Genomic DNA, 25554 nt, shown 5'->3' on the forward strand with positions numbered 1-25554 from the left:
ATATTCGGTGTTTCAGAACAAGGCTCACTTCAAACAGGGCTTATACCTGCGAAGTATTTTGGATACACTCCCCTTCTATTGCAGTCCAAGAGCCCAATTCTACAGCTGTTTTATGTAGGCCTTTACAAATCCACCAAGCCTTCATGGTCTCACTTGGCAAGCTAATTGTCAAATAGGGGAGTTCTCAAACAGCCAGAAAGGCATGGGGAAGCATTTCAGAAGGCTTCGAGTAAAAAAAATAAATTGGCAGCATTTTAAAAGTGAATTAGGTCTTGAGGTCAAGTTATTCTCTGCAACAGTAAGGGGGGAAAATAATTGTTTGAAGGTGAGAAAAAATGAAAAGAGAGGGAGAGAATGCAGGCAGGCAAAACCATAGAAGAGAAAGCAGAGCTGTCAGACCACCAAGCTGGATGATGACAGCAGTGATGTATACCTCGTGGTCGACTCGGTAGCGTCTGACAGCCTTTGAAGAAAAGGAGAAAACAAAAAAGTTGTAGAAGAGGGAGAAAAAAATGGATGACGGTGAATTTAAAAAAAAGGAAAAAGCAGCAGTGAGAGGCAGGCAGCATAGCAGCCAAGGCACCAGCAAATTCCCTTGTGACGCGAGGGGTTGTAGGGGAGTAGAGCAGTGCAGGCAATGCCCAAACCTGGAAGCATCTACAGAGCAAGGAAAGCAAGAGTTGACAGCAGCATATCAGCACAGCAGCACAGGAGAACCGTCGAAGTGGTGGTCATTCTTAGAGGAAAAACCTCATTAAGAGTTACTCCCCCAGTTTGCCAAGAGCTAGGCAGGGGGGAAATCCAATGTTCGATTAACACAACACAGCAGCCAAAGCGCACAGGAATGCTGGCATTCTGCTGGTGTAAGAGAAGCAGCATTCTTTCAAAACCGGACATGCCTTTTTCATGGGAGTGCTGCATGTCTGCACAACCTGGGAGGAAATAGGGCTCTTGAGAGATTCACAAAAGTGGGTTTTCTTTTCTTTGACTGTTCCCTACCTATCTTGGCTCCTTTCTTCAGTAGTGTGACAACAACAGAAGTATTGCGGCAACCCACTGCCCGGTCGAGGGGGCGCATCCCGCTGTAATCCACATGCTCAATCATGGCACCGTGATCCACCAGGAACTGAACCTACAAATAAGCAATCAATTGAAATCAGCATCAGCCTGGAAGTCATTGCATTATGATCATGCAATTAAGTGTAGGTTTTTGACCTCAAAAGAACTGAGAGTGGGATGCTGAGCTAAAATGGCAACTATTTTTATTCCTTCACCTTGTTTGACTCCTGAAGGCACTTAAGAGTTGGAATGAATCAAAAAGCTATCAGATCCAACCCTCGGCTCAAAGGTAAGGTAAAGGTAAAGGGAGCCCTGACCATTAGGTCCAGTCATGGCCGACTCTGGGGTTGCGGCGCTCATCTCGCTTTATTGGCCGAGGGAGCCGGCGTACAGCTTCCGGGTCATGTGGCCAGCATGACTAAGCTGCTTCTGGCGAACCAGAGCAGCGCACGGAAACGCCATTTACCTTCCCGCCAGAGCAGTACCTGTTTATCTACTTGCACTTTGACGTGCTTCCGAACTGCTAGGTTGGCAGGAGCAGGGATTGAGCAACGGGAGCTCATCCCATTGCGGGGATTCGAACCGCCGACCTTCTGATCGGCAAGTTCTAGGCTCTGTGGTTTAACCCACAGCTCCACCCGCGTCCCGCATCAGATCCAACCCTCGGCTCAAAGGTAAAACCACCCATATATGCCAACCACACACTCCAGGCCATACCAGAGAGAGCATATATGCCACACGGCAAATAGCTGCAGACTTCATTGTGTTGAAGTGTGATGTCTACTTTTGCCTGACTCTATACCATTGGGCTAAGGCCTGTTCTTTCTTTTTCTTTCAGCTCAGTACATTAGAAGCAAAACTCCCTCGGTGTGCTTTCCCAAAAAGTTGACCACTACTGTAGGATAAGAATTTGAAGGTGGTTTGTGGCCACGTTCCTCAATTAGCTCAGGAAGTCAACCACAGTATCCTCCTGGAACAGCTGTCCAAGTTAGGGGTGAGTGGCAACGCTTTGTAGTGGTTCCGGTCCTACTTGGCTGGACATTTCCAGAAGGTGATGCTTGGGGAGTGTTTTTCAGCCCCATGCAGCCTCCAATGTGGGGTTCCTCAGGGATCAGTTTTATCTCCTATACTGTTTAACATCTACATGAAACCACTGAGTGGAGTTATCCAGAGGTTTGGAGTATGCTGTCAGCAATATGCCGATGACACACAGCTCTGCTTCCTCTTTACATCTGCAGGTGAGACAGTAGATGTGCTGGATCTTTGTCTTGCCTCGGTAATGGACTGGATGAGAGCCAACAAACTGAAGCTCCATCCAGATAAGACTGAAGCACTGTTAGTGGGCAGTTCCCCAGATCAGATGGATGGGAGGTTGCCTTCCATCTGCTTCGGCTGGTGGCCCAGCTGCACCCCTATCTGGACAGGGCCAGACTAACTACTGTTGCCTGTGCTCTGGTAACCTCAAGGTTAGATTATTCCAATGTGTTATACGTAGGGCTGCCTCTGAAGACGGTTCGGAAACTTCAGCTGGTGCAGAATTTAGCGGCCAGGTTGCTCAGTTTGAGCATATTGCACTGCTCCTGGCCCAATTACATTGGCTGCCAATTAGTTTCAAAGTGCTGGTTTTGACCTTGTTGTTGTTTGGTCATTTAGTAGTGTCTGACTCTTTGTGACCCCATGGACCAGAGCACGCCAAGCACTCCTGTCTTCCACTGCCTCCCGCAGTTTGGTCAAACTGCCTTGTTGTGGCAAAGGGGCTTGAATAACTCAGAGAGGCTATGAGCTATGCTGTGCAGGGCCACCCAAGACGGACAGGTGACAGTGGAGAGTTTTGACTAAACGTGATCCACCTGGAGCAGGAACTGGCAAGCCACTCCAGTATCCCTGCCAAGAAAACTCCATGGTTTTGACCTATAAAGCCCTAAACAGCTCAGGACCGCAATACCGCAATGATCACACTCCTCTATATGAACCTACTCAGACCCTCATCACCTGAGGCCCTTCTTCATGTGCCCCTTTCGTAAGGGTGGCAACATGAGAACGGGCCTTTTCTACGGTGGCTCTCCATTTGTGACATGCTCTCTTCAAGGAGGTTCAGCTGGTGTCTTCATTATACACTTTTAGGCACCAAGCGAAAATGTCCTCTTCATCAAAGCCTTTGGCTGATTAACATCTGATGCCCTTTTAAATGTGTTGTGGAGGAGGGAATCATTGGTTTGTTTTTGTTCTCATTTTTATGATGTGTTTTTATATTGTGAACTGCCCTGAGATCTACAGGTGAAGGGCAGTATACAAATTTAATTAATGAAACTAAGTTTGCCAAGGGATTTCCAAAGCTTGACATCATCCTGAGCCTCCTCTCTTGGATCTGAATTCCCCCCTCCAAAAAAAAAAAAAAGCACTTACCACTTCTGCATCACCATAAAAAGCAGCTAGATCCAATGGAGTGCGCCCATTTTTGTCGGCATGGTCTGTAGCAGCTCCACTCTCCACCAAAGCTCGTACTACTGAAAGGTGTCCCTTTAGGCAAGCCCAGCTGAGGGCAGTAAGTCCTTCTTTGTCCATTAGGGAAATGGAGGATCCTGGGGAAAAACAAAACACAGAGCAAGACTGCTTAGGTGTATTTCCAAATACGCTAAACCCACCTGCAACTCATAGTGCCCTTCTTTAGAGTTTCATTCCTGGAAGCTGTTGTTTTTCCTTCCATGGAAGTGTGTGCCTTATTTAAGAGACACTTATGTGCCCTGCAATATACTGGCTGGGCAGGTATCTTTGGAGGAAAATTGCTACCAGCTAATTTGCTGACATTTGAAGTGCTTACTTGTCAGACCATAAAGGTAATATCATTTGGAAAAGAATGACGTGATAGTGCTGATTCCTAGAGAGAAAAAACAAAGGATAGAGGAACACACGGCTGGTGCAGTGTCTATAGGTTGTGGCCAGCCAGAATAGCAGCATGATTTTGGTCATTTACACCAATAGCTATTCTGCTGAGCTGAGATTTTCTGAATCTGTAGACTGGGGGTGGGGGTGGGATTGGCACCTGAATTGGGAAATCATGAGATGGGACATTTTGTTCACAAAGTTTCGACCCTGTAAAAAGTCAATCAACTAAGTAAGGCTATTCCACTGTAAATGAAGCATTCACATTCAGCATCCTAATTCTGAATTGAGTCTAGCTTGCATGATTTCATCCAACGGTATGAAATTTATGGAAAGCTAACCTCAAGGTCTATCTTCGCAGTAATTTTGGAGTCTGCTTACACATATTAACATTAGGAAGAACTTCCTGACAGTAAGAGCTGTTCGACAGTGGAATTTGCTGCCAAGGAGTGTGGTGGAGTCTCCTTCTTTGGAGGTCTTTAAGCAGAGGCTTGACAACCATATGTCAGGAGTGCTCTGATGGCGTTTCCTGCTTGGCAGGGGGTTGGACTCGATGGCCCTTGTGGTCTCTTCCAACTCTATGATTCTATGATTCTATATTTGGGTTTAATTTCAACACGACTCCAAACTAACCTTGTGCTAGTAAGAACTCTACAGTGCCCAAATGCCCCTCTGAAGCTGCCATCATCAAAGGAGTCCGGCCTTGTTTATCTGCCATGTTAACATCTGCACCATGGGTGAGCAAGAGATCAACAATCTGAAAGCATACAAAGCAAGGATGCATTGAGTACAAATTGTGCACAGTTTGAGAGCCATGAAAAAAATGCATAAGCCCCTACGCTCTGTACTCATGACAAGTTTCAGTTTGCAATTAAAATGTCACTATGCTACACCTACTTAAGTCTAGTACTTTCAAAATCTTCCACCTCCAAACATTCCTCATATATCCATTGGATTTACATTTAAGAAATACTTTTATTTAAAATGGATGTGAAGTTTTCACAATGTTCTGCACATCCTTCCTCTAGACAAGGGGTGAAGAATCCTTTTCAACCCAACGTATTCACACTCACAACTGCACCTGCTTCACACCCTATTCACAGAAATGCCTCTCTTCACACATTCGCTCCTCATTCACACACACACAGTGACTATACATTATGTTATTTTTACTGCTGGGGAAGGGGAAGGAGAGGCCAGTTAGGATTTTCAAATTGCAACATTCAAATGTTTTGGGCTTCCTTGGAAAATAGGTTCTGTGGCTCTGCCCAGCTTTGGCTCACCCTCAGCACACCTTGAAAGGGACACCTTTGCAGCCTGAATGCTCTTCCTCAGAGTGGGGTGGGGCGCCTCCAAAGTGATCCATGTTTTTATCACCTACTTACTGGAGCAAGCTGTCTCTCTAGAGCCCCTCCCTGTAAAAGGTCATCGGCCATTTCCCTCCAGAGAGACAGCATAAGACGCACAGACTTGTTTAAATCTGCTCACCCCAAATTATTGGAGGTTGCACAGGGAAAGCTCAGAGAAAAAGAGAGTAAGAGAGAGAGATTGCTGAGGGGCTCAAGCTAGGCATCATGTTTACAACTGCACCATGGATGAGTGTGGAGAAAGAGGGAACACCGCAGAGAGAGTGGAGAAACAGAGAAAGACGTAGCAGCATATTCCATGTTGATTCTCAATAGAGGCTGCTAAGTGAGTTTCTGGAAGCAGAACAGAGCTGGTGAGGGGGTGGCAGAACAGATTAAGAGTTCACAGGGGCTGCACCCAGCCCATGGGATGGAGGTTCCCCACCAATGGTATAAGCTAATGTATGGAATAGGCTACTAAGGTACACTCTCGGGTAGATTCTGGGTGATTTGAGCTCCCACCTGCTGCCTCCATGTCATTTACCTTGAGCTATCTGGTCCCTCTCTCATTTCCATATATAATGTAGGTTTTCTTTATCTATATCTGTGCATGCTGGGCTGTCTTGGAATAACTCTGCTGCAAAAACACTGGCAACCCCATATTTCTAAATTAATGCAGTGAATGTCTGAGTTACCAACCGTCATACCAACCAGAAAACACAATGCCAACCAGGGAACACACTTATTTATCAAATGTTACGTGGGAACAGACTGGAATCTAAAAGACGGGTCAGGGGGAACATTATTGATGTGTGTGGGAGAAGCCAAAAGGGCTACACGGAAGATAAAGAGTGAATTGCCTATCTTGGAATAGGCTAATGGGGCTTTCCACATGTAGAAAAAATTGCTTAAATTTGAATTGGAACATTTGGCACCTTTGGGGTAAAACATGTTCCTTCCAGCACAATAAATCTCCACCAGCATTTGTGAACCATAAGCTTTCTTCTAATGAGAGTTAGGCACTGTTTACATGTGAATCACACACATTTAAAGGAGGGAGGAAGAGCATTTGGTATGAAATGCTCTCTTTGGCAGTACGTCAAAGCAATCTCCTTTCCTTCTGCATTCCTATGAATGCTGCAGTTATTGGTTCCCTTGCTCCCTGTTTTGCATCTTGCATTCCTGAAGAACTCACATACATCTAAAAGCCTCCGTAACTAAAATACAGAAAACTTCAGACAGGCACCTATCTATTTTTTAAGATGCTGTGGCAACACCAAGGTATTGAAAATCGATTAGCGATCCTCCCAAGTCTTCACCATAGGGAGACACATGTTGAAACCTCTCTCACGTTGTTGAGGATATCCCACCAAAAGGCCCATGTGATGTAAATGATACAGGAAACAGCTCCAAAAAATCCAAGCTGTATACTGTATTTTTTGCTCTATAAGACTCACTTTTTCCCTCCTAAAAAGTAAGGGGAAATGTGTGTGCATCTTATGGAGTGAATGCAGGCTGCATAGCTATCACAGAAGCCAGAACAGCAAGAGGGATTGCTGCTTTCACTGTGCAGCGATCCTTCTTGCTGTTCTGGCTTCTGAGATTCAGAATATTCTTTTTCTTGTTTTCCTCCCTCCTCCAAAAACTAGATGCGTCTTGTGCCTCTTATAGAGCGAAAAATACGGTACATACTTGTTACCTTATTAGGAGAAGGACAGGCAGCTGTTTGCTCCCTCCCACTCCCCTTACCTGCCAATGGCCTTGTCTAACAGCACTGAATAAGGGAACGACTCCCCGTCGGTTGGGCTGGGCTACAGCTGCTCCCTGCTCCAGAAGCAGACGGCAAACATCCAGCTTGCCTCGTCCGGCTGCAGCAGTCAGGGCTGGAAGAGAGAAAAGACCAATCAGAATAAAAGAAAGCCTGCCGCCGCTGCTGCTGCATGACTTCAAGCCATGGTATGCACCTAAGTGCTGTGCAATGGCTAAAGTGGAAATAATCCCTGCCTACAGGCTTCTCCTTCTTTTTTTAAAAAAGAACATGATAAAAGGATTGTGGTCCAAAAATAAAAAAGGCTTTAGGTTATAATTTCCAAGATTCGCCCAAGAGATAAAGGGTAGCATAGAAAGAATTTACCCCTCTTCAGGCATTATCCAGTGGCCAAGGGAACGAACACACTAATTCCACCTCCTGCTACCATTCCATGTTGGAGGGTAATCTCCGGAAGCAGGGAGGCTCCTCTCCCCCATGCATTTCCCCAGTTTCTAAAATGTGTGGGTAGCCTCTATGAGAACAGAAATCTCCCCAATTCAGAAGATCATCCTTCAACTGGGGAGAGGATGGAGTTAGCGTGCTCACTCCCACGGCTTGCCTTCACATGCTTAACTGACTAGAAAACACATTAAATGGGGTTGTTGTTTTTTTAATCTGCATCATTCACAGTAATTGCTATATGTTAAGTAACAAGGGACGAGGAAAGACTGAAGTTCAATTCTCCACATCCAGGTTATCAGAGAGAATACTTTGTTTGGGGTAGCACCCCCCACCCCTGTACATAGATCTACGCTATTGCTATTATTATTATTACAAAGTAAATTTCCCATCAGGCTGCATCTGCAGTAGCCAGGTGTGCAGGATCGCTGGCAGTACAGTGCACGGTAATTCCCCAGGGCACATGTTCTTAAGCAGGCAGTTCCAAGCAGGGCCAGCCCAAGACATTTTGACACCTGAGGCAAACCACAAAATGGCACTCCACCCCTTGCCCCAACTGGCCAGGGAAGAAGGGATGAGTGAAAGGGATAGGAGATGGATATCTACATCAGGAACATGGGTGGGAGGAGACCAGCAGCACCTCCTATTCTCTAAAGGCCACTGCAGAGGAAGCACTGGGGGGCAGAGGCTGCAAGGGAGGCGGAAGATCTGGCCTCCAATGAGTGGGTGACAGCTGCTGCCGCCATCGAGGCAACAGCAGAGGGTGATACATTCCTTGCAGGCTGCATCCATTGCCCCCGGGGATCCTGCCTCACCTTGCCTCGTGGGTGGGCCAGCCCTAGTTTCAAAGGATTAGAGAGGGAAAATCTGTCTGCATGGGGGTGGGTGAATACATTTTAAATTTTTGAACTGCTACATTTCTCATGGTATTACATATTAAGCAATAATCCCAAATCAACCTATTACGTCCCCCATATTCAAACTTACGTACAATTGGCAGACTTTTCTGTCTAGTGTGTTTAACCATATAGAACAGCACAATTATACGGGTCATCTGTTCATATGTGCACCACATGAATGGCATTAACATTTTCTCACGTGAATTAGAACTGAACTAAATTAGGCATGCTGGATGTGTTTCTAAAATGATTGGGCTGAGCACGAAGAACTTCAATTTCAACTGAAACTGAACCAAAGCACTGAATGATTTGACTCCCTGGTCCCCAAAATGCAATTTGGACAGAAGCTTTTAAGAAGACAAAACAAAACCCTGCATTTTCATCTGCAATACTTTTGAGAGTTCACCAGGGAAAAGCCTGTAATGCAACCATCAGACAGACACGATTCCATCTAAATGCAAACTTGGGTCCTTTCTTAGGTCAAGGCAGAGCCCACCGGCAGCAAAAGCCTTTTCTGTACAACCAAGCGATCATTCATTCTCAAGACTTCCAGAGTTTTGTGTAACATGGAAGTGCCTTGTGCCTGGCATAATGTGTACTGTCTGGGTTAGAGGAGACACTTTCACCCTGAAAAACAGACGAAAGCACTTTTTGAAGTTGCTCTTTCCCAGACTGACACAATAAACTGCCGGCAAAGCAATTTCTTTCCCAACCACCTCCTCCTCCTCCCATTCTCCAGCAGACCAAGTCCTTTGTCTTCTGCTGCTTAAAATTGCCTCTTTGAATATTCTGGCCTGGCTTCTCTCTCTGCTTTTGAAGCATTCACACCAACCCTCTCTCCATGCAAATGAACATTTTCTGTAAAATAACCCTGATCCAGATCTCTCAGAAGTTCATTGAGATAGGTGAATCTGCTAGCTGTGCAAAATGAACTGATTTTAAATGAGTAATTAGAAGCTATGAAGCAACTGTCTTCTATAATGCCACATTTCTCTGCCAAAAATAAGGAGGCACCTGCTGTAGTGGATTATCAGGATGCTCTTTTGAGTATCCAGCCCAGCACTGCTCAGAGATAAGTAAGAGCACATACTGACTTGGTTCACACATAACGCTAAACCGAACTATGGCTCAGGGCAAATGGCCACTGTGCTCCTTCCTCAGTCCTGCTGTTGCTACACAACCCAGGACTAAACCATGGTTTGGCTTAGCTCTAAATCTGAACCATGACCTGTAACCAAGGTCTGATCCTGATTTAACACCCCCCCCCCCAGGTAATGTGGGAGCAGCAGGACTGGGGAGTAGGGCACCATCTGTGATATTTACTTCAGAAACTCACATTTGCTCATTCGCACAAAGCCATGGTTTGGCTTAGCATTATGTATGAATTGGGCCAAAGTGAGGCAACAATTGCATATTCACATTTCTCCCGCTGCGCTCCGGAGGCTTCAGGCGGCTATCCCTGAAGCCTCGGTACGCACCGACCCCTCTTGCTTTCCAGGCTTCAGCGAAAGCAACACGCTCCCTCTGCGCTTCGGAGGCTTTGCGTTGCTATCGCTGAAGCCAAGGAGCCTGCATTCGCTCCATAAGACGCACACACATTTCCCCTTAATTTTTGGAGGGGGAAAAAGTGCGTCTTATAGAGCGAAAAATACGGTAATTCCTGACTCCATATTTTCCACCATGATCACTGGCACCCTCTGATGGGCCACTTCAGCTGGATTTTACTAGAGACTGAGCTGGTAGAGGTTCAGCAAGAATTGTCCCTGCCTTCATTTAGACATCTCCTGAAAACTGTGTCATTCAGACAAGCTGCTGAGAGGTGAATTTCTTTTAGCAAGCAGTATTTATTAATTGATGTTTTTACTGCTCTAACTGGGATGTCATGTTCTTATGCATATTGCCTTGCTGTAATTTTATTCAAGTGCGGCCTATAAATATTGAAATAAATAAAGTATTTATAAGCTTTTCCTCCTTAAACTCAGAAGCAACAACCGATACTCAACACCCTGAAAATTAAAGGACAGAGGTTTATGTTGGCACTGTTGTGAATTTCCCAGAGGATAACCAATCTCTTTCAGCACATCACGCATGTATTCAACGGATGCAAGGGGAGCCACAAACAGTCTACAGAATTTACCTGTCTCTCCCCAGAGACTGTCAAAGCTGTTGATCTGTGCTCGTTCTACCTCCTCCTCATCTTTTTCTGGAAGATCAAGCAGGTAGGAGACAATCTAAAAACAAAGAAATCTGTCAGTTTCTGAACTCTCTGCGTGTCTAAAAATAAGCTGCTGATAATCTGAAGCTGTAACTGCTTTGGACAAAACAAATGGAAAAGGAGTGAACAAATTCCCTATCTGGCACTTTCCCACAAAGGAAATATACTCCCCAGCTCCATTAAAATAATTATTTGCCTTTACAACAAAAACACACACCGTCACCCCCACCCCCACCATAATATATTTATTTGGAAACACCTTTAGAAGGTAGCACACAGTATCAGGACATAAATCTTAAACAGTATCCAACTAAACAAACAAGTCACAATGGTTTGTTTTTGTTTTTTTAAAAAATACACTTAATAACCTTAAAAAACCCTGCAAGGGAAGATTCACGAGGAACCTGACGTACTAAACGGGTCCACTATACATTCAAAACTCTAGCCTACATTCAACGATTGTTAGTACCGTATTTATTCGAACCAAACGCTTCCCTTTTTTGGCCAAATTGCGTTGCGAAAATTAAGGTGCGCATTAGATTCGACGGCACATTTACATTCGCCAGCAAATACTTTTTTTGGTTTCAAGGTTCTGAAAATTGAGGTGTGCATTAGATTTGATGGCGTGTTAGACTCGAGTAAATATGGTATACTAGCTGTGCCATCAGTTATCCATGTGTGAACATCCCGACTAATTACTGGATATTATATTAAGAGTGTATAAAGTTTCCGGCTGTCTTTGAAACTTCTTAGGACACCTGAGCTAGTTCTGCACAGGACAGCTATGTTTTCCTTTCACATTTGAAGCCCTAGAAGGTTGGCTATGAGGGAAAGTGGCCTTTGGGCTGAAAGAAGTTCCCCACCCTCTACCCCAGCTAATGAGACAACACAGTGCTTTAGGACTGCCTGCTCCTACTTAAGCCTGCCTGATAACATTTCCCCAGGTGCCTCAGAGGTTAGATGTGTGGTTATGCACCATGATGGCTATGGTCTGCCTCCACAGTCGGAGGCAGCAATGGGAAGAGAGAGTGCTCTTATGTTCATGTTCTATCTGGTTGGCCACTGTGAGCCTAGAATGCTGGATTAGATGGACCATTGGCCTGATCCAGCGTACTATTCTTATGCTCTTATGTATTACTATTCTTATGCTCTTATGTACCCAAGAGAATACTTTTTCTGTGGTTGCACCCTGTCTATGGAACTTGAGCCCACAGAAGAGCCACGTTAATTTTCTTTTAGATACTAGGAGAATTCTATCCTACTTATTCAGGCTTTCCGTATTATGTTCATTTCCTTGTTCTATTTCACATTAATTTCTCCCGGTCATTGTTTCTGTATGGTATGGGCTGCTGGAATTGCTTCAATTTGTATAATTTGCCTGAAATGTTTTATCTGCAATTTATTGGTATACCGTAATTTTGATTTTCTAGCATTTCTTGCTTTTCTTGCAGTTGTTTTTATGCTGCTTAATGATTTGTTGTTAGCCACCTTGTATGTCATTTCTAGTACAGGAGAGGCAAGCAAATTATTTTAAACAACAAGAAGTCAGTAGATTGTCCACGGCTTTTGGCTGCAGAGCTATAGGTGTGGTGACTTCCCTCAAGCCACTTGATGGTCAGAAAGGTTTGCTGCATACAAAGGTGTACCTAGGCTCCCGTAGCAACTGCATAACCCTCCCTCGCACTTCAAGCTTTAAAAACAGTTACTCAGTATTTTGCCTTAACACAAAGGCCGCTTGGCCAGTGAGGATTCAACAAGGCTGAGCGACAACTTACCTCGGTGTATCCCATGCTGGCAGCAGCAATCAGTGCCTGCTGGATGGCTTGACTCTTTTTAAACACTCCCTGCTGTTGCCCAGCAATTGTCCAGTCACACTGGATTAAAAACTTGACAACTTCCAGGTGGCCTCTGAGAGCTGCATGAACCAGTGCACACTGACCGTTCTTGTCCAAGTGATCCACCTTTTCAAGAAAAGGAAAAAATGGCTGATTAAAATTTAACTCAACTGCTGTATGTTTCAGTTCCTACTTTCCTAACACTGCCACATTCATATGGGAAATATTCTCCATGTTTCTCTGGCCATATATGCAGAGCTAGCCAGAACCTGGTGCCTGTTTTGTAATGACAACTGTATTCTGTGTCCACATTATTCACATGTAGCACAAACCACTCTCACAGATTTCATCTGCAAGGAGCAATGACATTTAAAATGGAGTTTAGAATATAAACTCAGGACAAATCGTGCAACACACAATTGCTATGTGCACCGGCTGTGATCTGCAAACCTCTTTGCTACATTCCCCCATTTGGTAAAATCTACCAAGTTCCAGTCCAATAAGCAAAGTTGGTCTGAAGAAATCTATTGTTTACATCCAATTCGGGAATTAGGTGCCATTCTGTCTTGTTGCCGAATGACAGTGTTTGCTTCTAGAGAGCTACCTATGGTTTTCAGTGAACGTTTTGCTGTTACTTTTGGGAAACAGCAAACGTTCACTGAAAACCACAGTAGCTCTCTAGAAGCAAACACTGTCATTCGGCAACAAGACAGAATGACCTAGTGATCTTATAGAGCACAAATGTCACCTAAAGCATTGAGCTGGTTAGTGAGACAGTGTAAAATTGCAGGCTTCTGGAGAGGTGTTGGTTCCTGGATGTTTTCTGAGGTTAGACAAAATGGACCATACTAGAAACGGAGAATCTGCCAAAGACTACTGTTGTTGTTCTGGTTTATATTTATGTATTATAATATAGTTATATTCTTACAGAGTGAGCAAAAACAACTCACATTAATAACAACAAAACCTCCTAAAAACAGAGCTATACAATTAGAAGGTGGAATGAAAAAATCCTGCCCCATTAAAAAAGGCCAAAATGCCCCCCCTTCAATTTTAAGGGCCAAAAGCCCAGGTAAAGAGAAGAGTCTTTGCCCGAGGACCACCTTCAGGAACTTTTACAACATTCAGGAGCCTGAAAGAGTTAATTTTAACCTAAAATGAAAACAAGTTTCTAGCCATCTTAATTATGAAGACAGGTATGACAATTAAAAAGACATGTTCCTGAACAAATAGTTAAATCATATCCCTAATCCATGTTACATTCAAGTTCCCGGTTTTGCCAGGATATGCTTTATGATGTATTAGATTCTGGAATTCCATCCTAGGGATATTGGCTACTCCTACTCACTTGGTGCGAAGTGTCACGTAAAAAGGGAGAAGGCATATTCTCCAACAGCTGGCATTTACCATGTTTGTGCAAAACAAGATTATGAACTCTAGCCTTGCTTTCTGTATCTGAGTGATAGCAAATTAAAACAGGAGAACTTTAAACGTCGAGACAAACAAGATTAGCACCCTTTCCGTTCAACAGCTTAGCAACATCCTTATCCAAACCTGAGTTGCCAATGAACTGCTCTGGGATTTTAGTTGCAGACCACAATACCAGTGAAAATTGTGGAGTACATTTATGAAGAAACAAAAATGAAATTGTTGCTCGTGCTCTTGCTAGCGTAACTACCCCAGCGAGTAGCTAGAAGACACAGCTACAAGCATGCAAACAATTAGGACTGCAGTCTACGGGACATGGGCGGCCCACCCGTGCTTGCTTGCTCAGGTTTGAGAACGGGACAGCCACCAGCCCAACGCCTTCCTCACCTTCGCTCGCTTCTTGCACAACAGGGCGACAATGCTTAGATACCCAGCAGCAGCAGCATATCCAAGAGATGTTAGGCCACTTTCCGAAGAGGCATCAACATTTGCTCCAAATTCCAACAGCAAAGCGACCATCTCCGTGTAACCAAGGTGGGATTGGACGCATAAAATTGGGGCATTGTTTAGCACTTCAGTTCTGTAATTGATGTTGGCGCCTCCTAAGATCAATAGCCGACTGACCTGAACAGAAAGAAATGGGAACGGATGAGATCAGCATTCTCTTAAATGAGCCAATTTTCTCAATTAAAAACGGAGCGAAAGAGTTTTGTGTACTAGAGATTAGCAGCTTCCCTCCCCGGCCACAAGCTTGATTTGTCTAGCAATTCTTAGCCAAAGCAGAGAATGCACAGGAAAATGTTAGTTTTTCCCCATAAGAGTTCTAAATTTGCTACTGCTGTCTCCGCTCCCCACATTCCACTGTCCTCTGGCACTAACAAGGGGGTAGACGTTTCTTCCTCTCTCTCTCTTTCTACTTCCCCTGTCCTCTTTCCAGCACCTTGAATGTTGCAAAATCTTTTTTTCTGGTGTGGGAGAGAGAAAGAGAGCTTCCTTCTTGTCTGTCATCAGTAGTACAGAAGCAAGGTAAGTTGGCTAAATTCCAATCCAAATAAAAATTTGGTGATCATCATGCTCCTTTTTCCTTTTAAGGCAGGCATTACAAGTCACCAGAGTCTTACCAAACTCGTTGACATTCTATGGTGGGCAAGGTTATTTCAAGTGACAGAACAATTTCTTGCTTTCTGGAACTTCAGAATAATGCTCTGATGTTGCCTCCCTAAGCACACACTCTCCAGAGATCTACCACTGAATGTGCTTTCCAACACACTAGTGTGTTTCTGTGTAACTTGATGCTATTTCTGACTGGGAGGAATTGCTCTCAAAGCTGTGACTCAAGCTGAGATGCAGTAGGCGCTCTTTTTTGAGGTTAAGGAATTCTGGTGTTCCTTTGCAGCAGGTATGACTAAATCAATCAGATGCAGACAGAGTGCAGAATTACCTGCCCTCTGAGGATAGCGATTAGAAGGAAACACGCTCAGATCCTCAATTATTTTATTTACTTTTACAACTCATTTGTGATTAGCTCAGATGTCACTAGTGTGCCCCAGCACACTGTTTGGAAATTACTGGGTTAGAGTCAGATTTTTGATGGTTGTAGCAGGGAAAAGGATGAAAACATCTATCTATGGAACTAGAAAGGAATTTTGATATTAAGATTCATATTAAGTTCCTTTAACATACGACATTACAATCTAAGTACTAATATTTTGTTTTGCTACCTCTTTTAGTGTATGGTGCTACCAATAATTACCGTATTTTCCCATGTATAAGACTAGGTTTCTTTCCTAAAAAATAATGTAAAAAATGAGGGGGCACCTTATACACGGGGCCATCTCCCCCCATTTTCTTAAATCTAAGTCCCCAAAAATATACATGGGGGTGTCTTACAGATGGAAAAATATGGTATTCCTTTAATTTTTAAATGTGTTTTAATGCTATTTTACCAACAACACTTGAATTTTAAGCTGAAGAGTGCTACAGAAATGTTATAAAGCAAAACAAAAAACCCAATCTGACTTGATATCTACCAGGCAAGTGTCAACCAGATGCGTCTCAAAAGCCCATAATCAAGGAAAACCTGTGGTCTGTCCCAAACACCTGGTACCTGGAAGTATGTTGCCTTATAACTCCAAGCCTAGGGAGCTGTTGGCATAGGTTTAGAATAGATGTTACATTTTCTCTGCATTTTAAATATTATTTGGAAATAAAATGAAAGCTGAAAAGAGGAGGCAGTGATAGAAAGAGAAGTCGAAATTCTTACTGAATGGGAAGAATGGAGAGAGACATTTTATGAGGCTGCCCAAGGGGCTGTACAGATGTGAAGAAGGGTTAAAGTTGACCAAAGGCGGAATTAGATGTGACATTACATCAATTAACATGCACATTATAAAAGATGTAAACAACAGCTGTAGCCCCACGCCACCATGAGAAGGAAGAAAAACTTAATACTTTCCCTTTCCTGCCATAGTCTCAATAAAAATTATTCCCCTCTCATACCTTTATGTTAGGGGTGTACAAATTCCGCAGAGAGGCCAGCGCCATGGAAAGACCTTCCGAGCTGTAGGAAATCCAAAGCCCTTGGAGAATTGAGGAGGAGACCCCAACTTTTTTACTCAGTCCCTGCAAAAGACACACTTTAAATTTGATAATTCAAGGTACTGGTTTTATTTTACACATCACTAACACATGGCTCATTTAACCCCAATTGACTAGCAAGGATTCAATGTCAACTTTACAAGAATATTGTATTCTAAAGAGAAAGTAGGAGTGTAGGAGAGGACGCAACTCCAAGGATTAAGTCCTACTACTCAGTGCAAGTTACGTCAGAGCACCAAAGAGTTGCTCTTTTGTAAATGCTCTGAAGTCTACCTCATTTCAAATAACAACTCCAACCAAATCACATGAGTAGGAACTCTTGGATACAAGGAGCAACATTCTGAAAGAATCAATTATCATAACTAGCCTAACGTTTTTTGAAAAAGGCAATGCAATCTAATACTCCATTTCCCCCCAAGGATTATTTTAGGAACCTTTCTTGGGAAGGTCACCCAAGCTCTTGTCTACAGCCCCCTCCAAAAATAAAACTTGCACACTGTAAGTCATATTCCTTGGGACAGTATGTCAAGACATGGTGCTTACAATTAACAGTGACTGTTCCTAAGGTGCTCTTAGCAAGTTGGTTGCAGCACTGAGCAATCTTTTGACTCAGAAAATGGAAAATCCTAAACTAGACTAGAACATACTCTACTTGATATTGCTACTTAGGACTTCTCATACAGAAATCAAGAGTGCTAATGAGACCTCTACTAATTAATTACTTCTCAAACATTCCTTAGTGTTCAGGGATTTAAAGCTACTCATGCCAAAGGGTTCATGATCAAAGGAATTCATTTCCGATCAATAGGCCATGTTTGGCATGAGAAGAATGGAATAATGATACAGATCTAGGGAGGGTGGAGGTTACTAACTAACAGTTCCAGGCCAAATTCAGTTCCCTTTGGGGGCACCAATGTCTCCCTCCTGCCAGCTGCTTACCCTAAGATCTAAGGAAGAGAGAGACCTTTTTTCTTATTTACCCTCCTCTCTCCCAAAACTGGAAAGAAAAGGATGAAGAGGTCCATGAAACTGAATGAAGAACCTTTCTTTCTCCTCCTCTTGCTCACCCTTGGTCACCTTCTGCTGTATCAGCTGTCTGGTAGCAGCAGAAAATCATGGACGGCTGTTGTGAGGCAGCATCCTCACATAACTAATTCCTCCTGTTTTAAGGATACCTGAGGACAGGGCCTTGGCCTTCACCACAATTTGTGGCTGACCAGGCTAGGTCCTAGTGAGGATCTCAGAAGCTTAACATTCTTCACGTACTCTGAAAACACCAGTACCACACCATTCAAATCCAAGGTGAAGATATCACTGCACAATTTTTTGCTACCTTAAAGATGTGTGCTTTGAGAATATGATGGCCCAGCTCAATAGTCTGCTGTCTGTTGAGTTTTCCCTCTTGACGGGAAAACCAGAAGGCGAGCAACGTATGGCCACTCCTAGGCAAAAGAGAAAAGAAGAAACATGGTGGAAGTTAGAATTCTAACTCCAATGTATCTTTTGACAGTTAGCACTCAGATTGTGAAATGAAGGAGATAAACCTTTTCTCCCTCCTCCTGATAACCCTTGTTAGTTGTACTCTGATGCACATCAGGATCATGTTGTCCTTAATTGTTCATCAGCTTTGATCAAACCTTTGCTGAACTACTAGATAGCACTGTAGCTCATTCCTCTCTCTAGGAGAACTAACATAGAGGAAAGATATTAGAAGCAAAGATCTTTCAAAGTCTGAGGTGACCCCTTCTTGTAGGAAGCTACACTTAATGATGGATTCTATTCTGAGTGAGTACTTTTAATAGAACAGCAGGATATAAACAGACTAATAATAATAATAATAATTCTTACCCACTTCAGTGGGCAATACCTATTTCCTGGAGCTGGAAGCAGTAGCGGTTTATTTCTGCATGTGCCCTATTGAAGAAGGGGAACTTAGTGACTATGAAATCCATCTAGTTCACCCCTTTGAAGAGCTCAACCAATGAAATCAAGGCAAGTGCCACAAGAATCTATTTTTAAGATAGCAGACAGAATCAATCAACCACCACTACTCATGCTTCCAGGCTGGGACTTGCGTTTAAAGCTGCAGTGACCGGCTATTATTATTATTATTATTATTATTATTATTATTATTAAAAATTCTATACCACCCTTCATCTGAGGATCACAGGGCAGTTTACAGTATGCCTTCTTAACTTTATAATTTTTGGCTACCTGAAATCAAAGAAGTCTCATAATTTAATATTTCTTTTAAGATTATCAGAGATTATATGGTTAAATAACAATAATCCTTGTAAATCATAATCATAAGGCTTTTAATATAGGCTTACAAACATGATGCAAAAGGAAAAAGGAATGGAAGAGAAAAGCAAGCATTGCAGCAGCTGTTGCTTCAATAGCCAGTGAATAGGGCCAGATTGGTCTCATTCTTGTCACAAAGTTCTTCCAGTGAGGCTGGGTGCAGCCTCCCAGGTGTCCTTGGAGTTGTCGATGGTGGTAAAAGGCCAGGGAATGCTTCCCTTTGGTTCTGCAGTCATAGAGCAGGTGGAGGTTGAAGCAGAGCATTTTTCTTTTCTTGCAAGGGGAGAGGAAGCAAACTTATGAATCTATCTTATTGAGAGAACTTTAAAGATACTTCACTACGGAGGAGTCATGTCCACTTCAGATGTGGCTGAGACCATGGGAGTGTTGGGAAGAAGCTTGTCCAGTAAACTGGTTTGAACTGAGGTGAATGCAGGCACAAAAACCATGCAGATGTCCCATTCAAGGTCAGGAGCCACTGGACAGCAAAGGCAGTCACAGACAGGACTTTCAGCACCCTGGACAGATCATAGATGACTTGTTCAGACAAGTGCTTAGTCCCTATGGAGCCCTTATATACCACCTGTGCCCCCAACCCGCCCCCAAAGCTCTGCTCCTTCGCTGAGGAGTTTTGACCCTTGGACATGCAGTTCTCTGGCCCAGAGCCTTGCACTCCATTGCCTTTCTGCTCTTTCTCAGTAGACACATTGCTGCATTAGCAAGTGGGTTCTGTAGAGAATGAAGTCACCAAGAACAAGTGGAATCCAGTTCAGGGGCAGCAGTTTTCAGAAGGCTGCAAAAGATGGTTTTATTAATGCAACCTAAAATCATATTCAGGGTTTTTTTGCAGCTGAAAACTCACTGCTGACTCCTATTTGGCTTACGATTGACTACAGTCTCCAGATCCCTTTCACATCAACTACTGTCAAGCCAGGTGGCCCCCATCTTATACCTGTGCATTCGATTAGTTATGTTGTTTTGGCTAAATGCATAACTTTACATTTGTCTATGTTGATTTCATTTTGCCAATTTTGGCCCAGTTTCCCATTCTATGGAGGTCATTTTGAATTCTCTTCCTGTCTTTCAAAGTGTTAGCTTCCCCCTACAAGTTTTCTTCCATCTGTAAAGCCCTCCAGATCTACGTTCAACTGATCTCAAGACAATAAACATTTGGCTCTACCATTTTTTCAAGATGGTTCTTGAGCTTTCAAGATTTTAAGAACAGGGTATTTTAAGAACCTTCTAGTTTTGTTCAAGCTCCTGAAGGAGTTTTATATTCTGAAACGTTTTGAGCTACAATAAAGAGTTGTGCATGAGCGAATACCAGAGCCTGTTCTCCTTTTTGTTCTGTAAAGATTACAACGGCAAAATGTACATAAAACTCTTTGAACTCTTTGACTCGGCTTAATCATTATTAAGCAAAGTCAAAGTAAATTCTAACATCAAGTTAAATGCGGAGGTATTGACCTAAAAATAAATACAACGAATAATCACTAAGCATCTTGGCACGTGATTATCTTCCTTAGTCGCATCCAAAGAAACACAAAGGTGTATGCCCTCAAAGATCACCAACCTTTTGATGTTCCTTCACAGACTTCCATACATAGAGAGAGTGATCAGAGAATGATTATCTTAATGTTGTTGTTGCTATTTACTGAATATAGATACCACTCTTCAAAGACCTACATTGGCTCCCAGTATGTTTCCGAGCACAATTCAAAGTGTTGGTGCTGACCTTTAAAGCCCTAAATGGCCTCGGCCCAGTATACCTGAAGGAGCATCTCCACCTCAATCGTTCTGCCCGGACACCGAGGTCCAGTGCCGAGGGCCTTCTGGTGGTTCCCTCACTGCGAGAAGCAAAGTTACAGGGAACCAGGCAGAGTGGCACCCGCCCTGTGGAACGGCCTCCCACCAGATAATAAATAATAATAATAATTTATTTATATCCCACCCTCCCCAGCCAGAGCCGGGCTCAGGGTGGCTAACCTGGTAAAATTACAATAAAAACATAAAGGGGGGGGAGGGAGAAACCAGTTTAAAATACAGGTTAAAATACAATTTAAAATGCAGCTTCATTTTAATAGTAGCCCATAGATCAAAACCATAAGGGGAGGGAAATATAAGGGTCAGACTGAGTCCAAACCAAAGGCCAGGTGGAACAGCTATGTCTTGCAGGCCCAGAGGAAAGATGTCAAGTCCCGCGGGGCCCTAGTTTCTTGTGACAGAGAGTTACACTAAGTCGGGGCCAGTACTGAAAAGGCCCTGGCCCTAGTTGAGACATCAAAGAAATAAACAACTATCTGATGTTAGAAGACATCAGTTTTTAATGACTGATGTTTTAATGTATTTTTAATCTCTTGTTGGAAGCCACCCAGAGTGGCTGGGGAAACCCAGCCAGATGAGCGGGGTTTAAGTAATAAATTGTTGTTGTTGTTCATAAATTGTTGTTGTTACTACTACAGTACTACTACTACTACTCTATACCTGCAGGCCTCAGGGCGGTTCACAGAATAAAATCAGAATATAAAACCACAAAATACATAATCAAAATGAAAACAACATCAACCCAATAACACACACACCCGGTTGGTTCTCTTCCTATTGTAAATGGACCATCTTTTTTAGCCGCATCTCAATAACACTACACAGAGGTATATTAATGAAAAATGAAGTGATCTCATATCCGCCTTCTCCTGCCACAAGGTGATGGGTTACTTACCTAGGGTCACAGAGGAACTTGGTTTTTTCTCCTTCTTCTCTCCAGATCAGCCACTCTCGAAAAGATGGATGGACAAACATTCGGGTCATATCTCTGCGCTTGATAAGGAACATGGAGAGGTTCTCCATCCTTTGCTGAAAGTCCTCCCATTCCAAGGAACCTTCAATGCTTCCTGCATTGATGGCCTGGAAAATATGCTCATCGGTCAAGGGGTGCAGAGATGCCACAGCCACGTTTAAGAGTGGCATCACCCGGTCAAAGGAAGACTGTGTTGGAAACTTCATATTGCACTGAAGCAGGTACACCTCCGAAAGGGAGACGGGGACTACCTTATAGCTAGAGCTTTTTAACACCAAATAGCCCTTCTCTATTAGATCAAATGTGAGCTTAAGGTACAAGTAGGATCCTTGACTCAGGGTTTTGAGATGAGAACTAAGTTTGCCAAAGGTTGTATTGTCCATTTTGCCATTAAGAGAGATGTTATTCTGTATCTCAGAGCTGCTATGTATTCGGTGTAGGATGTAGGCTTGGAGATCCTGATCTATAGCTTCATTCTCTTCCAGTCTGTCCAGGAATATCCTATGGAAGGGTAATAACTTAATTATTTCCTATAAGAAAAAAAAAGAATAAAGTAAATAATGGAGAAGTTAAAAATGGGAGAAATACAATCAGTCTCCCACTGGAAGTATAAATATTGGCACACATAGTTATGAGTTATAGGCCAAACATGCTGTCATACTGGCTCCAAATGAGGTTACACCACTTGTTAAACCTGGGTGGTACAGTTAAACTGACTTTGAAATAAACACAAAGCTAAATTTCCAAACTGCCTATCAAAACCACAACCAAGAGAGCAAAGGGACAATGGAATCAGCAGTATCTACAGATTTGTTTCTGGTCTTTCATTGCCCTTTATACACTGACCTAGGGTGCTTCTACACTAGCAGTTTAGTGTGAAACTGCCATGTTTTGTTCATTCACTTTTTTATGGGGTACCCATGTCATGCCATCATTATCATTCTGCATTTTCATCATGGTTCATCAGTCTTCTTTTCAGAAGCCAGAAGTCTGATTCCCCAGCCGAAGAGCCCAAGAGAAGCATGATCTCCAAAGGTGTAGATGTCTTTAATGCTACTCTTCCATCTTTTTAAAAGAACAGGATTTTGATGTGCACAGCAATGGATAGAAAAGAGGATCCCCCTCAGGGAGGAAGGATGGGATATAAATTTAAATAGTAATAATAAATAAAAATTGATTTTTCTCCTTGGAACGAGGCTGGAATCAGCACTTTCAAAGTAAAGATGGAACAACACATTGGGTGGAGTCCAAGGTATGGGAACCACAGTGAAAGGCAATAGGGTTGTGCTTATGTTTTCCACTCTTCCACACTTGCTTCCACCTGTTTTTCTGCCATAACAATGTGAGAACCTTGGCTGGAAGGAAAGGTGTCAAGTGTTCAGTGTTATTCTAAGCCAGTGTTAGAATCAACTAATAAACATTTTTGTTTCTCAAGGTTTGAAGATTACAGGTGGTTCTCACTGAGAAAACTGTATTCCCCTAAGTTACACATTCCATTTGCAAGTCCAGTGCTCCAGCACTTTTTAAAAACTCAAGCAGATGTTCTAGCAATGTGTTCTATTAACATTTTATGCCCCTGATAGCCATATGAATGTCTTTTATCCTCCTTTGTACTTTAACTCTTCTATCGCCTTTTCCATCCTATTTACGCATGTTATGTTGTCTATAAATATTCACACCACTATAAATTTACTAGTCTCAAAGGTGACAAGTGCACTTTCGTTAAAAACTAATTTTAAAAAAAAATGAAGAGGGGGAAAAAATCTGCTGCTGCTGCTGAAAAAGTCATTTTTTAAAAGAAGCCAAACCATTCATCAGTAAACCAGCAGGTGGGTAGATGTACTTTCATTATCCAAATGTAGCAGCTGCAAATGACTGACTGCCATTATTGTTTTGGTCTTGGGAACAATTCAGAGAATCATAGGATTAACCACAATGTCAGGGGGGGGGGGATTTACTCCTTTTTAATATATCAATCTTCTCCATTGCATTCAATGTACTCTTGAAAGCTGGGGGAGTTTCAAAAGCAGTTCATGTAGAGGCACAATGTAAAAAGACCGGAAGTCCTGCTGGGTGCACCTAACTGTGGCTTTGCCTTCTTAAAATACTGGTTGGAAACATCATCTTCCTTTGAACTGTAACAGTTTTCATTTCCTAAGAAGTCAACAATTCAGCTTTAGTAAGTGAACTAATTCTATTTGCAGCTGTAGACAATGAAGGTGGCTGCCTATCTTCTCTTTTAGTTAGAAATTGTGAGGGTAATATTGAACAAGACAGCTACCTTAATACCGTAAGGCTGCAGTGGTTAATAAACATTTGTGCGTCCCAAATTTCCTCCCAATCAGTGCAGATGCCTTGCAAACTGTGCATCAATCATCTGCTTCCAAACAGATAGCCCCATCACAGCAGAGGCCACGTAAGGTGTCTGCTCCCATTCAGAGAAAAGCAATTATCATAACAGAACAGTGGAAAAACTAGTCCCCAACCTACCTGTAGACTTGTTCTAACTGTCACAATCAGCTTCAGCCAGGATGGAAATTTCCCTATCATTTTGCTGAGGAATGATACTATTGTATCCCCGTAGTCAGGTTTGTGAAATTCAGCTTCATTTAACCCATCAATTAATATGATGAAATCTTCATCGGGGATCTTTCGTTCTGAGAGTTTGGGAATAGGGAGGTGGGAGAAAGATATGGACAGAAAGGTTCAGCTTATGCTTTTAAAATGATGCCGCAGTCGTGTGCAGTGCTATCAAGGTAAACTCATGCTTTTCACTACCTTTATGAAGGCTTTCCAAGGGCTCCAGAACTCCTCTCCGGAAAGAAGCTAAGGGATCCTGAACACAGGACCGCAAGCTGAGCATGCTCTGTAAATGGGGCTCCCGTAACAGCTGCTCTCTGTAGGCAGCGAACTGTGGGGAGCGGCAGAGCAAGGCTGCCACGTTGTGTACAAATTCTGGCACAAGGCAGGTGTAGGCATTATCAGCCTGGCAGTAGTGGTATGCAACAACCTGCAAAAGGGGAATCAAACATCAGTTTCTCAGCGGACAGACGTTAAAAAATAGCCACATTTGCCTGCTAGTTTCCCTCACTCTAACAAGGAGGAGGATCCTGTGCTAAATGTCTTTGACATGAGGGGCGGAGTGCCTAGGTTCACACCTAGACCACATATTTAAAGCACCCTTAAAGAACGTTAATGGTCATGGTGTCCCAGATAGGATCTGAGGAACTGTACTTTATTAAGGGTACTTGTAGCTTGGGGGGGGGGTGTTTCCTAACTCTTCAGAGTCCTTTACAAGGACTGCAGGAAACTGCTTCCCCCACCCTTGAGCAAGGTGCCCCTTTTTTTACAGGCATTAGCTGCGGGAGGGACTTCTCCCACATTCCACTAATGCTTGCAAAAGGAAACTTTCTTTCTCCCCTCCCCATCGCATGAGAGGTGCAGTTTGCAAGCGTGGTGGAAGAAGTCTCTCTCGCACTTGAGACCTGTAAAAACTGGGAATGTTTGCACTGGCTATGGGAGTCTTTTTCCAGTAAGGAAGAAGTGTGCACAGTCAAACTGAGCAGGCTTCAGTGCCCCCCACTAAACCCTGCTTTGGCTGAAAACACCTATTCATGCAGCCAAGGCAGAGTTGAACTCGTGCCTCCCTGCCCATGAGCTGGCATCAGCTAGCTGATGTCAGCTAAGTGACAAGTGGGTATAGTAAATGCCCTTGCAGGCCAAATTGGAACACCTGGTGGACCAAGGTTTGCTTGGGGGTTGGAGGTTTGCCACCTTGGGTCTATCTGTTGGATCAGTGTTTCCCAAACTTGTGTCTCCAGCTGGTTTTGGACTACAACTCCCATCATCCCTAGCTAGCAGGACCAATGGTTAGGGATGATGGGAATTGTAGTCCAAAAACAGCTGGAGAATCAAGTTTGGGAAACACCCGGTTACATAATGGTTTGATGCGGTTGTGTATTTTTAATTCTTTTCCCTCCCACA

At 43.2% G+C, this 25554-nt stretch overlaps 1 protein-coding gene across 3 annotated transcripts in view; it reads right to left on the reverse strand.

Annotated features, from left to right (window-relative positions):
- TANC2 (tetratricopeptide repeat, ankyrin repeat and coiled-coil containing 2) overlaps nucleotides 1-25554 on the reverse strand; it is a gene marked incomplete at its 3' end in the record, with an annotated part of 193523 nt that overhangs the window by 14477 nt on the left and 153492 nt on the right. For all 3 annotated transcript variants that reach the window (XM_083582312.1, XM_083582313.1, XM_083582314.1), the window contains 12 exons: nucleotides 24349-24580; nucleotides 24061-24227; nucleotides 21493-22100; nucleotides 17806-17914; nucleotides 16374-16496; nucleotides 14262-14498; nucleotides 12387-12572; nucleotides 10534-10627; nucleotides 7038-7171; nucleotides 4576-4699; nucleotides 3466-3641; nucleotides 1000-1132 (listed from right to left, as the gene is read on the reverse strand). In XM_083582312.1, the coding sequence (XP_083438438.1) occupies nucleotides 1000-1132; nucleotides 3466-3641; nucleotides 4576-4699; nucleotides 7038-7171; nucleotides 10534-10627; nucleotides 12387-12572; nucleotides 14262-14498; nucleotides 16374-16496; nucleotides 17806-17914; nucleotides 21493-22100; nucleotides 24061-24227; nucleotides 24349-24580 (2323 nt within the window). The remainder of the gene's footprint in view (nucleotides 1-999; nucleotides 1133-3465; nucleotides 3642-4575; nucleotides 4700-7037; nucleotides 7172-10533; nucleotides 10628-12386; nucleotides 12573-14261; nucleotides 14499-16373; nucleotides 16497-17805; nucleotides 17915-21492; nucleotides 22101-24060; nucleotides 24228-24348; nucleotides 24581-25554) is intronic.

Source organism: Podarcis filfolensis (assembly GCF_964270895.1).
Source record: "Podarcis filfolensis genome assembly, chromosome: 13".
NCBI classification, from domain to species: Eukaryota; Metazoa; Chordata; class Lepidosauria; order Squamata; family Lacertidae; genus Podarcis; species Podarcis filfolensis.